At 43.7% G+C, this 13,947-nt stretch overlaps 1 protein-coding gene across 3 annotated transcripts in view; it reads left to right on the forward strand.

Moving 5' to 3' along the window:
- The window catches only part of phyhd1 (phytanoyl-CoA dioxygenase domain containing 1), a 37,328-nt gene extending 23,800 nt beyond the window's left edge, over positions 1 to 13,528 (forward strand). For 2 of the 3 annotated variants that reach the window (XM_070863834.1, XM_070863836.1), the window contains 5 exons: positions 3,548 to 3,569; positions 4,307 to 4,435; positions 6,589 to 6,705; positions 10,990 to 11,116; positions 13,260 to 13,528. In XM_070863834.1, coding sequence (XP_070719935.1) covers positions 3,548 to 3,569; positions 4,307 to 4,435; positions 6,589 to 6,705; positions 10,990 to 11,116; positions 13,260 to 13,305 — 441 coding nt within the window. In that variant the 3' untranslated portion in view covers positions 13,306 to 13,528. The remainder of the gene's footprint in view (positions 1 to 3,547; positions 3,570 to 4,306; positions 4,436 to 6,588; positions 6,706 to 10,989; positions 11,117 to 13,259) is intronic. The other variant, XM_070863835.1, reaches the window with a different exon arrangement.
- The last annotated feature ends 419 nt before the right edge of the window (positions 13,529 to 13,947 follow it).

Here is a 13,947-nt window from a genome sequence, read left to right on the forward strand (position 1 = left end):
AGCAGGTCAGGCAACATCTGTGGAGAGAGAAACAGAGTTAATATTTCACGTCGATGACCCTTCGTCAGACCATCAAGTCATTGACCTGAAACGTTAACTCTGTTTCTCTCTCCACTGATGCTGCCTAACCTGCATTTTCTGTTTATATTTCAGATTCCAGCATCTGCAGTATTTTGCTTTTGCAATGCCGGTATTATCATACATTCCTTAAACGTAGTCAGAGGGAAATGTCTTTACTGTTTTGCCAGTGTTTTATGATGCGGAGCTGCGAGTTAGAGACAACCTGAGAGCAGACATTTGACATAGAAATTCCCTTGGTGGCTCTGCCAATGGCTCAGCAAGCTTATGCAGCGAGTGGCTGAGCTGTACAAAACCAGGAAGGACCCAGTTCTACCCCTGACTTGTGTTGAGTTTTATTGATCTCAAGCAGAGCAATGATGGGGCCACTACAATTGGCATCGGTTTCCCCAGGTTACGGAGAAGAAAATCAGCTTGGATTCCTACTTCTGATAGCTACCCATTTGAGCACAGTTGATAGTGTGTCTGTGAGCACTAGATGAGGACAGGATCAGGGTCAGCTGTGATGTCATCCCCCCCCCCCCACCAATCAAATATCCTGCCAACTCTCGCTTTCAACAACAACAATAGCTTGTATTTATATAGCACCTTTAATGTAGTGAAATAGAAAATAGGTGCAGGTGTAGGCCATTCGGCCCTTCTAGCCTGCACCGCCATTCAATGAGTTCATGGCTGAACATGCAACTTCAGTACCCCATTCCTGCTTTCTCGCCATACCCCTTGATCCCTCTAGTAGTAAGGACTTCATCTAACTCCTTTTTGAATATGTCCCAAGGCGCTTCACAGGAGCATTATGCAATAAATATTTGACACCAAGCCGCAGAAGTAGAAATTAGCGCAGGCTTGGTCAAAGTGGTATGTTTTAAAGAACGTCTTGAAGGAGGAAAGAGAGGTAGAGATGGGGAGAGGTTTAGGTATGGAGTTCCAGAGCTTGGGGCCTAGGCAACAGAAGGTACGGCCACCAATGATTGAGTGATTATAATCAAGGATGCTCAGGAGAGCTGAATTAAAGGAGCGCAGACATCTCGGGAGAGAGGAGGGGTGTGGGGCTGGGGAGGGGCGAGGCCATGGAGGGATTTGAAAATAAGGATGAGAATTTTGAAATCGAGGTGTTGCTTAACCGGAAGTCAAGGTCAGCGAGCACAGGGGTGATGGGTGAGTGGGACTTGGTGCCAGTTAGGACACGGGCAGCCGAGTTCGGATCACCTCTTGTTTACATAGGGTAGAATGTGGGAGGCCAGCCAGGAGTGAGTTGGAATAGTCAATTTCAGAGTCAAGGCTCACGTGAAGCATGACCAGCTAGGTGAGATACTGGAGGGCACTTGATGCTGGTTCAACCATTCCGCAACAAGAATTCAACTGTTTCAGGAGAAAGGGGAAGAAAATTGGTAGAGGAAAAAAAAAAAATTTCCCCCTAGATGTGACCATGAGCGGGGACTGGTGGAACTGCGAGGCACAATCCTCATTGATGAAGTGGTTTTACATGACAGGGAACTTTATGTAAAATGACTGCTCTCACTTCTGAAGCATAAAAGATGAAGAGATTGAGACAATAATAAATATCCATGTTATCTCCTTCAGGAAGTTCTTCACACTGCTTGCTCGAATGGCACAATGGACTTCCTAGTAGGGTAGTAGAGGCAAAAACATGGAATCATTTAATAAATAGTTGGATGCTATGTTGTGGGGAACTGTAGGTTTGTGCTGGGTGCATGAGTTAGGGGAAGGCCTTCCTCCTCTATCTATATTGTGGTTTATAGGTTACAAGAAAGAAAGACTTGCATTTATATCGTGCCTTTCACGATCATGTCTCAAAGCGCTTTACAGCCAATGAAGTACTTTTTGGAGTATAGTCACTATTCGAATGTAGGAAACATCAGCCAATTTGCGCACAAGTAAGATCCCACAAACAGCAATGTGATAAGGACCAGATAATCTGTTTTTGTTAAGTTGATTGAGGGATAAATATTGGCCAGGACACTGGAGATATCTAACCTGCTCTTCTTCGAAATAGTGCCATGGGATCGTTTACGTCCACCTGAGAGAGCAGACGGGGCCTCGGTTTAAGGTCTCATCCGAAAGACGGCAGCTCTGACAGTGCAGCGCTCCCTCAGCACTGCAGAGGCGAGAATGCTATCCACTGAGCCACAGCAGAAACTGGGCAATTGCTAGTGAGTAAATTGCCTCTTTAATGTCTTGTTGATGTCAGTTAGTCTCATAATTTTGCAGTAGCAGCTCAGGGGTATGGTAGCATAGTGGTTATTTTACTGGACTAGTAATCCGGAGGCCTAGACTAATCATCCAGAGACGTGAATACAAGTCCCACCGCAGGCAGCTGGGGAATTTAAATTCAGTTAATTAAATAAGTCTGGAATAAATAGCTAGTGGTGACCATGAAACTACTAGATTGTCGTAAAAACCCATCTGGTTCATTAATGTCCTTTAGGGAAATCTGCCATCCTTACCCGATCTGGCCTATATGTGACTCTAGACCCACAGCTATGTGGTGAACTCTTAACTGCCCTCACAGTGGCTCACCACCTCCTTCTCGAAGGCAATTAGGGATGGGCAATAAATGCTGACCTTGCCAGTGATGCCCACATCCCAGGAATGAATTTTTTAAAAAGATGCAGAGCGATAAATGGTTCAGAGCCTGAAGGTCTCTTGCTAACCCCCTCCAACATTCAATGCTGCTTCAACCAATTATCTTTTTGTAACCTTCTTACACATGCTGGCTTCATCTCCTGGTCAAATATGGGCATTACCCACATTACAGGATGCAGGAAGAATGTTTCCGATGTTGGGGAAGTCCAGAGCCAGGAGTCACAGTCTAAGGATAAGGGGTAAGCCATTTAGGACCGAGATGAAGAGAAACTTCTTCACTGAGAGTTGCGGGCATGTAGAATTCTCTACCACATAAAGTTGTTGGGGCCAGTTCGTTAGATATATTCAAAAGGGAGTTAGATGTGGCCCTCACGGCTAAAGGGATCAAGGGGAATGGAGAGAAAGCAGCAATGGGGTACTGAAGTGCATGATCAGCTATGATCATATTGAATGGTGGTGCAGGCTCGAAGGGCCGATTGGCCTACTCCTGCACCTATTTTCTATGTTTCTATGTTTACAACAGTGACTGCACTCCAAAAATACATCATTGGCTGTAAAGCGCTTTGAGACGTCCAGTGGTTGTGAAAGGCATTATATATAAATCCAAGTCTTTCTTTTACACTAATGAACTCACTGGCTTATTTGATATAATGAATTTTACGACCACGAATCTGTCGTAGAAATGTTAAGAATTATAAGATGTGCGACTGAACCTCATCAGTTCAATCCCATGTTAACTGTTGTGTACTAATTGGCTTGAATAATTTGTCTAAGGATATTTTGAGGATCTTATTTTATTGAGCAATCAGCTGCAGTGCAGGGTTGTACAAAGTGCTAACAACATGTTACTGTGTTTTCTCTTCAGCAACCAGGGATCGGTGGTGAAGGTATGCCCAAATCTCCCTCCTCCTACACAACAGACCTGTCACCTGATTGACCTCTGTTTGCTCTGTTGATGAAACTGGATGATGATAAAGGGGATAATATCCCCGATGGCATTCACCACAAGAACTGCGAATAATTTATTTTTAATAACGAATCTTTCTTTTACAATAATCTCATAAATAGCTCTGTTACTTTGACCCCCTCTGTCACTTTTGTTTTAAACAGTGGAGTGGGGGGGGGGGGTTTGTTGGTGACGTACTATGGTGGTTTTGCCAGCACTCACAGAGCAAGTGGTGGGGTGTGTGTTTTCCCCCTGCCCCCAGCTTCACGTGGAGGATTCTGGATCCTAAATGTGCCATTGGAGGAGGTGCTTTGCAGCGGTCAAATCCAGACTGAAGAAGATTGAGGAGTGTTTTGTGTTGATTGGCCCACAAGGAAAACCAACGTTTGAATAGGTTTTAATAGAGAAGGTTTAAACATGGAAACAGGGCTGTGGAACATAGGAACGGGTAGGCCATTCAGTCCCTTGAACCTCTGCCACCATTTAATTAGATCACGGCTGATCTGTATCTTCGCTCCATCCCTTGCGTAACGAAAATCCTATCAATCCCAATTTTTACATTTTCAATTGACCCAGCCGCAACAGCATCTTGGGGTGTGAATCGATGATCTGATTTCAGTCCAGTAGCAGATTCATCCCTGGTTAATCTCCAATCAATCCTGTTCTCGCTGTTTTCAGTGACCCCTCATCAGGATGCCACCTTCCTATATACGGAACCTCTCGGACGCATCATAGGTTTTTGGATTGCACTGGAGGATGCCACTGAGGAGAATGGCTGCCTTTGGTTCCTCCCTGGCTCTCACACAGGTAGGAATCTTCACTTCCTTGAGCTTGAGGTCTCCCGTATAATTAATGGTGCACGGATGCTATTTTAGGGGAGCAGTTTTATTTAAACAGCTGGACCATGACATTGGGGCCGAAATTCATCACCTCACCGCCCGCTGCCACCGACATTCCTCCTGAAGATCCGCCCAGTGCCACTTTGGGGGTGGCCTGGAGCGGGAGGGAGGGGAGAGCCGGCGGGAACCGCCCGCTGACGTCAGCGGACGGCCGAGTGGTGCAACTGAGCTCCCGCCTACCGAGCTCCTGCGGGCGGGACTCGGCGGCAGAACGGGGGTGGACTGCTGGCTGGAGGCTGGTCTGTCCCCGACAATAAGTTTGAAGAACCTGAACAAAAGGTAAGTGAACATTTAAAAAAAAAAAAAATTTCAACGCGACTTATCTGGATGGGGTCCCCTGAAGTTCTTCGGATAGTTTTAACAGTTTTTACTGTTGATTTTTTTTTCAGGTCTTCGACCCTCCGTGTGCCCGACTCCATCCTCGGCGGCACTTGGGCGGCAAGCGCCTCTGCCGCCGAGAATGAGACCTCCCGCCCATTGCCGCCCAGAGTGGCGGTGTACGTCGTCCATTTGCCGCCCGCTGACCTTCGAGGGACCATGGCGATGAATATCCCGCCCGAAGTACCATCCGGTATCTCGGCGGCACTTTGGGTGGGCAGAGGCCTTGATAGAAATCGCCCCTCTGTCTATTAGTTGTGAAGTCTCCACTTTCAGCAGTGTTGCTGTGGCAAACTGCTGGATGGAGGTTGTAATGTATTTGCTTCATGGGTTCCTTGTTTAAGAATTCATAGCAACACATTGCTATAAAGAACTAGTTGGTTTATTAGCAAAAGGCTTAACAATCATACTACACATTACCAGTTCATCCACCAGGCTCACAACCGCCTGCCTCATCGTGGACACCCTGAACCCAACTGGCTGGGGTTTTATTGAGTCTTGTGAACATCACATGACTGGCTAAGCCACTCACAGCTCAACAGCTCTCTCAACCGGCGAGCATACTCACAGGTGCACACATTACAGAGGTCATTCTGTGGTGAGATTGGAAAGACAAGTCACCTCGAGCCATTTTCTGTGTGTTCTAACCAGTGGCACCGACAGAGGCCTGGGAGTAGGCCGGCTGCTTGCTACCTCAGCTGAGGAAAGTGCTTGGGGAAAGGCCAGCATAAAGGAAGTCGAGAAAAAACCCTCATAATTGGATAATTCTCATAAAATATGATTCTAAAATCCATGTGTAATTACTGATTGAAAATACAAGACACTGTATAAAGTCTGTTCATGCCCAGTGAGAAGTGTGAGGTGCTCCATTTTGGTAGGAACAATGAGGAGAGATCATACTAAATGGTAGAATTTTAAAAGTGGATGCAAGAACAGAGAGACCTGAGGTTGCTTGTGCACAAATCTTTGAAGGTGCCAGGGCAGTTTATGAAGCATACGGGATCTTGGGCTTTACAAATAGAGGCATGGAGTACAATAGCCAGGAAGTTGTGTTAAACCTATATAAGACACTAGTTCGGCCCCAGCTAGAGTATTGTGTCCAATTCTGGATACCACACTTTAGGAAGAACGTAAAGGTTTTGGAGAAGGTACAGAAAAGATTTACTAGAATGGTTCCAGGGATGAGGGATTACAGTTACGTGGTTAGATTGGAAAATCTGGGGTTGTTCTCCTTAGAGCAGAGAAGGCCAAGAGGAGATTTGATCGAGTGTTTAAAATAATGAGAGTTTAGATAGAGTAAGTAAAGAGAAACTGTTTCCAATGGCTGAAGGGTCGATAACCAGAGTGCACAGATCTAAGGTGATTGGCAAAACAACCAGAGGCGACGTAAGGAAAAACTTTTTTACGCAACGAGTGGGGTTAGGATTTGGAATGCACCCCCTGATAGGGCGGTGGATAGAGATTCAATAGTGGACTTCAAAAGGGAATTGGATAAATACTTGTAGGAGAAAAAATTGCAGGGATATGGGGAAAGGGCGAGCGGGAATGGGACTAACTAGATTGTTCTCTGAAGGAGTCAGCACAGATTTGATGGGCCAAATGGCTGCCTTCTGTGCTGTACTTATTTATGATTCTATGATTGTACAATGCTCTTCGTTCAGTAAACTTTTTTCTGACTGGCAGCTGGTATTACACGGAGGATGTTACGCACCCCAAAAGGAGAGTATCCTCTGACCAAATTTATCGGAAAGGAACGTGATTATCCAGATGATGCATTTATCCCTGTTCCAGTTAAGAAAGGTTAGATGCACTTTGTATTGGGCTGGGCTGGGCTGGTTAATGAAGGTTGACTGTTGTGTTTTGTATTATATATTATCTCAATATATTGTAGTGTGGGTCAGAGTTACTGATGCAAACTGTGACTAGAGAATATTGGGGAACAGCAGCTCATTACAAGTAATACATTAGAGTGCCTCTGATGATGTTAAAAATACTTGTGAACATCAACAGAGCCATGAAATTAATTTACTGCATTGAATTCACTGCCGAACTTCTGTTATTTTTGGTATTATTTGGTCTATAGTCAAGGACACTGGGTTTTGGTTTTCACTGAAAAACAAAAGGATTGCAGAAATCGCCTCTCCCTATCTCTCTAATCTCCTCCAGCCCCACAACCAGCCCGAGATGTCTGCGCTCCTCTAACTCTGCCCTCTTGAGCATCCTTGATTATAATCGCTCAACCATTGGTGGCTGTGCCTTCTGTTGCCTAGGCCCCAAGCTCTGGCACTCCCTGCCTAAACCTCTCTACCTCTCTTTCCTCCTTCAAGACGCTTCTTAAAACCTACCTCTTTGACCAAGCTTTTGGTCACCTGCGCTAATTTCTACTTATGCGGCTCGGTGTCAAATCTTTTAAATCTCGTAATACTCTGTGAAGCGCCTTGGAACGTTTCACTATGTTAAAGGCGCTATATAAATACAAGTTGTTGTTAAATGTGATGTCCAAAACACTGGTTAAAAATTCTGGATTCTCGTCCAACACACATAGATTTAACTTTAATCAGTCATTGTAAATCAGTAATAAATCAGAAAATGCTGGAAATACTCAGCAGGGGTCAGGCAGCATCCGTGGAGAGAGAAACAGAGTTAACGTTTCAGGTCGATGACCCTGCGTCAGCATTGTAAATCGGTGGCCCTGTCTAAAATGAATTACTTCAGAATATCTGTCCTTGGGTAGGGTGCTGGAGCTGTAATGTAATGCTCCATTCTGTAGCAGGACATGATCCGACACCCAAGATTCCCTGCCTGCACGGAGGGTGTGCAGATGCGGGGAGGAGGGAACTCCGAGGGGAAGCAGCATGACTAGGCCAGTCCCTTCTCATTTGGAAGGAAGTGAAGCATAAATTGGAACCTGAGCCCATTGCACTTCAGCACTACCCGAGAACTGGTTAAAAGCAGTTTCAGCATAGCAGGCCAGCTGAGTATTTTGTCAGGTAAATGATTGACGCCCCATAAACTGTGGATTCCAACAGTGGGCTGATCCTTCAGTCTGCCTGATGTGAGTGCCGAGTTGTGTCATTTTATTTAACATTGAGCTGCCGTAAGTGTTTTACATCGGGCACGGTAGCATAGTGGTTATCGGACAGAGAGACTTTGGAAGTTTCTGTCTTTGGAAAAAAGCTACAAAATCCGAGGTAAAATACAGCACACGGTGTGAACAGCTAGAGATTAAAATGACAGGTGTATTGGGACATTTGGGGGAATATAGACACGACCGGAAATGTTTTAAAGCGTATGTGGATCGGCTAGAAATGTATTTCATTGCAAATAACATAATCGAAGTTCCAGACAATGCAGTCCAGAACCGCATTGTAAGAGAGCGATCTTCTTATCGGAGGCAGGTCTGGCATTATATGACACCCTTGTAAATCTGCTTGTGCCTGACAAGCCAAAGGACACAGTACTTAAAGAGATTTTAACGAAGCTGGAGCAGCACTATAACCCCAAACCATTAGAAATTGCTGAAAGCTATCGTTTTGGGATTCGGAATCAAAAGGCTGATGAAAGTATCAGTGATCAATTGTACATCCCTGTCTGGTGTAAAAATAAAAAAGGGAAGGTGGCTCAACCGTGGCTATCAAGGGAAATCAGGGATAGCATTAAAGCCAAGGAAGTGGCATACAAATTGGCCAGAAATAGCAGTGAACCTGGGGACTGGGAGAAATTTAGAACTCAGCAGAGGAGGACAAAGGGTTTGATTAGGGCAGGGAAAATAGAGTACGAGATTAAGCTTGCAGGGAACATTAAGACGGACTGCAAAAGTTTCTATAGATATGTAAAGAGAAAGAGGTTAGTAAAGACAAACGTAGGTCCCCTGCAGTCAGAATCAGGGCAAGTCATAATGGGGAACAAAGAAATGGCAGACCAATTGAACAAGTACTTTGGTTCGGTATTCACTAAGGAGGACGCAAACAACCTTCCGGATATAAAAGGGGTCAGAGGGTCTAGTAAGAAGGAGGAACTGAGGGAAATCCTTATTAGTCGGGAAATTGTGTTGGGGAAATTGATGGGATTGAAGGCCGATAAATCCCCAGGGCCTGATGGACTGCATCCCAGAGTACTTAAGGAGGTGGCCTTGGAAATAGCGAATGCATTGACAGTCATTTTCCAACATTCCATAGACTCTGGATCAGTTCCTATCGAGTGGAGGGTAGCCAATGTAACCCCACTTTTTAAAAAAGGAGGGAGAGAGAAAACAGGGAATTATAGACCGGTCAGCCTGACATCAGTAGTGGGTAAAATGATGGAATCAATTATTAAGGATGTCATAGCAGCGCATTTGGAAAGAGGTGACATGATAGGTCCAAGTCAGCATGGATTTGTGAAAGGGAAATCATGCTTGACAAATCTTCTGGAAACATCCTCAAAAAATTCCAGTAGAGTGGACAAGGGAGAACCAGTTGATGTGGTATATTTGGACTTTCAGAAGGCTTTCGACAAGGTCCCACACAAGAGATTAATGTGCAAAGTTAAAGCACATGGGATTGGGGGTGTTGTGCTGACATGGATTGAGAACTGGTTGTCAGACAGGAAGCAAAGAGTAGGAGTAAATAGGTACTTTTCAGAATGGCAGGCAGTGACTAGTGGGGTATCGCAAGATTCTGTGCTGAGGCCCAGCTGTTTACATTGTACATTAATGATTTGAAGGGGATTAAATGTAGTATCTCCAAAATTTGCGGATGACACTATGTTGGGTGGCAGTGTGAGCTGCAAGGAGGATGCTATGAGGCTGCAGAGTGACTTGGATAGGTTAGGTGAATGGGCAAATGCATGGCAGATGAAGTATAATGTGGATAAATGTGAGGTTATCCACTTTGGTGGTAAAAACAGAGAGACAGACTATTATCTGAATGGTGACAGATTAGGAAAAGGGGAGGTGCAATGAGACCTGGGTGTCATGGTACATCAGTCATTGAAGGTTGGCATGCAGGTACAGCAGGTGGTTAAGAAAGCAAATGGCATGTTGGCCTTCATAGCGAGGGGATTTGAGTACAGGGGCAGGGAGGTGTTGCTACAGTTGTACAGGGCCTCCTGCACCTATTTTCTATGTTTCTATGTTGCGCTAGTAATCCAGAGGCCTGGACTAATAATCCGGGGACACGAGTTCAAATCCCGCCATGGCAGCTAGGGGAATTTAAATTCAGTTAATTAAATAAATTTAAATGGAATTAAAATAATGTACTTTAAAAAAAAAGCAAGTATCAGTAATGGTGACCATGAAACTACCAGATTGTTGGAAAAACCCAACTGGTTCACCTGCCATCCTTACTCGGTCTGGCTGACAGCAATAGACTCTTAACTGCCCTCTGAAATGGCCCAGCAAGCCACTCAGTTGTACTAAACCACTGCGACAATGTGGGAGAATGTTCACCACATGGACTGCAGCGGTTCAAAGCGGCGGCTCACCACCACCACCTTCTCAAGGGCAATTGGGGATGGGCAATAAATGCGACGCCCACATCCCGTGAATGAATAAATGGGGGGAAAAAATCCTAAAATCCTGGCACTTCCACAACGTGTGAGCCGGAGTTTCGAATTTTCTACATTTACAACTGAGGGGCAGTTTCCAAATAGCATTTGTGACTTTTGTAATATAGAGCTCCACCTAGTGGACTACTGGGGTAATGCAACAGCTCATGTAAATACAATAAAAGCATCAGGTGACAAGGTCACCTGACATGTTCCTGTAGCGCCATCTTGTGTGTGTTTTTTATGATGTCGTAATGAAGATACCACAACTTTGTGGTTGCTGATTTGGCCCAATGTTAGGAAGACACATAGAAGCCTGCAATATGAAAACCTGCATTGTCAGCCTATAGAGGTGGGCACCAACAAAATGGTAGCATAGTGTCCAGTACTGCCACTGGAGGCAGTAAGGCTGTAGTTTTAACCGTGTTGCAATGGAAGTACAGAAATGAATGAATGAAAGAAAATTGAGCTTAACCTGAATGTTAATTTGAATAAGTTAAGATCTTTGTGTAAGTGTAACTGAGACACACCAATTACTAGATGATTTGTTGTACACAGGTGGGCTTGTCCTCATTCACGGAGAAGTTGTGCACAAAAGTGCTTTAAACACGTCAGATAAATCGCGACATGCCTACACATTCCACTTAATGGAATCCCGGGATACTCACTGGAGTGAGGAGAACTGGTGAGGATTTGAATTAGCACTGTCTGCATGTGTGTATATGAGATAGTCCCATCTACAAAATCACACTGTTGGTTTGGTTATTTTAACTTGGATGTTTTAAATGCTTTTAATGTAGCCCTCTGCTGTTTCCTCCGGAATAGTTCTTCCTTTGTCCAAAACGGATGTTACTGTCTGAACTGTCAATCTTGGCAGTTAGCCTCAGTATTAACCAATTACTAGCTGATGAAAGGTCGAATGGTCAAGATGATTTTTTGCTCAAACTGGAGGAGACTATGCTGCTGTGAAGTGGCGCCATCTAGTGCCCTGGCTGAGCTAGAAAAATTCATTCGGTGAATGTTAAAAGTACACCCCTGCCTTCTCCCTCCCAGACTTCATTTTGATAAGAGAGTTACCGTATCACCACATGACTAGTATTGAGGAAACACGACAGCTTCAGTCAGTCAGGCTAGCCTTGGCCATGTTTGTTACTTTCTGTGCCACCACTACTGTGGGGAGGTGAAGTCCAGGAGCTGAGTTTGCAACATCAGTATTTAAAGAGCTCCGGGCTCAGGTCATACTAAATCTTCCCAATTTTATAGTGGGAAATGGAAGGTGAGTTACGTGATAGTTTCATTCTGACTGGATGAATCCATGGTTTCAAGATGAACCCAGTGTCCAAATACAGTGTTTGTTACTCTGTATACCAGTTCTGATAACCATCGTTCTTGTTTCCAGATATTTGTCTGGCCTTTTTCTTTTAATGGACGGTGTAATGTATTTGCTTCATGGGTTCTTTGCTTAAGCATTCATAGCAACACATTGCTATTAAGAACTAGTTGGTTTATTAGCAAAGGTTTAACAGTCACACTACACATTACCCATTCATCCACCAGGCAGGCTCATAACCACCTGCCTCATCGTGGATCCCCTGAACCCAACTGGCTGGGGATTTGAGTGTTGTGAACATCACATGACTGGCTAAGCCACTCACAACTCAACAAACCTGTGAGCATACAATAGACAGAGATTAAAAGAAAATTCTAATCTCTAGTCTCACTTGAGGCTGGCTAATTTTAATACAGTAGCCTCCACTTCAAATATTAAGTGGGATAAAGATAAACCCAGGCCTTGAAATTATGTTCTGGGTCACTAATATATGAACACTTAACATGTCCATCTGACTTTCCAATCTGCTGGTTTAATGGAGATATTAATCTAGTTAAAGTAAATCAATTAACTTTCTCTGTTAAGTGTTCATTTGTGATTATCTCAGTGTAATTTTGGAAGTCCCTGAATATCACTTCAAATTCAATCAGGAAAGTCAGACTGGAGAACATAAATTAAAATGAGTGAAAAAGAATGTGGGAAATGGATAGAATTAGGGAGAAACCAGTGCGAAACTTTACTAAGTGATAAATGTTTGGAATAGTCTGCCGTGCAAGGTGATTGGTGGGACGTTCAAAATGCAGTTAGAGACTAACTGAGTTGTAGGGTACTGGAGGGATGAGCATCATGGGCCAAATGGTCTTCATTCATTCTTGACTTTTATCTTGATGCCAACATTTTGGTAGGAAGGATGAGGAGAGGTGATACAAATTAAGTGGTACAATTTTACAAGGGGGTATAGGAACAGAGAGACCTGGGGGTGTGTACACAAATCTTTGGAGCTGGCAGGACAAGTTGAGAAGGCTGTTAAAAAGCATGCAAGATCCTTGGCTTTATTAATAAAGGCAGGAAAGTTATGTAAACCTTTATAAAACACTGGTTAGGCCTCAGCTGGGGTATTGTGTTCAATTCTGGGCACCACACTTTAGGTGATTGGCAAAAGAACCAGAGGCAACATGAGGAAACTTTTTTTTTAAACACAGCGAGTTATGATCTGGAATGCACTGCCTGAGAGGGTGGTGGAATCAAATTGAACAGTAACTTTCAAGGGATAAATACTTAAGGGGAAAATATTTACAGGGCTATGGGGAATGAACAGGGGAGTGGGACTAATTAAATAGCTGTATCAAAGAGTCATCAGAGCCATAATGGGGTGAATGGCCTCCTTCTGTGCTGTATCAGTCTTTGATTCTATAATGTGAGACTATCTGTGGCTGAATAAAGCTTGGATCGTTGTTTAGATGCATGTGCTCAATATGTTTTTTCTTTTGATTTCCAGGTTGCAGCCAACTCCAGAACTACCATTCCCACTTCTGTACATTTAAAGTTCTTCATTTTAACCACTGTCACTGGAATATAAATAAAACATTATGTACTGAGATGAAATGTCATATTGTGCTATTAGCTGAAAGTACCATATTTTTTGGAACAGGAACGACTTCATGTATCAATGGTGTTGGGAGTGTATTTTAGAGTAAATTTCACTGATTAACTGGCAGTGGTGACAGATTGAAATAAAATAAATTGTCTTTCTGCTCATCTCCACAACTTCTTTCATTCTTTCTGTTTCCCTCTCTCTGGCTTTAAAGGAAAGACGAGCTGATATCAAACACACTTGCAATTTGGAATGGCCTCAATTTTTGATTATTTCCAAAATAAAGCTGCAATCCATTTGCTTTATTCCTGTTCTTAAGATTTTAATTTGGTAAAACAAATGTCACTTTTATATGTCGTGATGATAAAAGGGCTTAATGAAGTTAACAATAATTATTTCAGTATGGTGTAGCAAACCTGTGAGAACTTTACAAGTTGCGGCTGAGCACCTTGTCTCAGATACCCAAATATTCACTGTAATCAGTCACATTTTACGCCACTGGCAGAGTCTTGTTGGTCCTCTCGGTGTGCGGATTGTGAAGGAGACAGGAAATCTTATTAGAAAAATGGAAGGAAAAAACACCAATCAAGCC

This window comes from Pristiophorus japonicus, chromosome 20 (assembly GCF_044704955.1).
Source record: "Pristiophorus japonicus isolate sPriJap1 chromosome 20, sPriJap1.hap1, whole genome shotgun sequence".
NCBI classification, from domain to species: Eukaryota; Metazoa; Chordata; class Chondrichthyes; family Pristiophoridae; genus Pristiophorus; species Pristiophorus japonicus.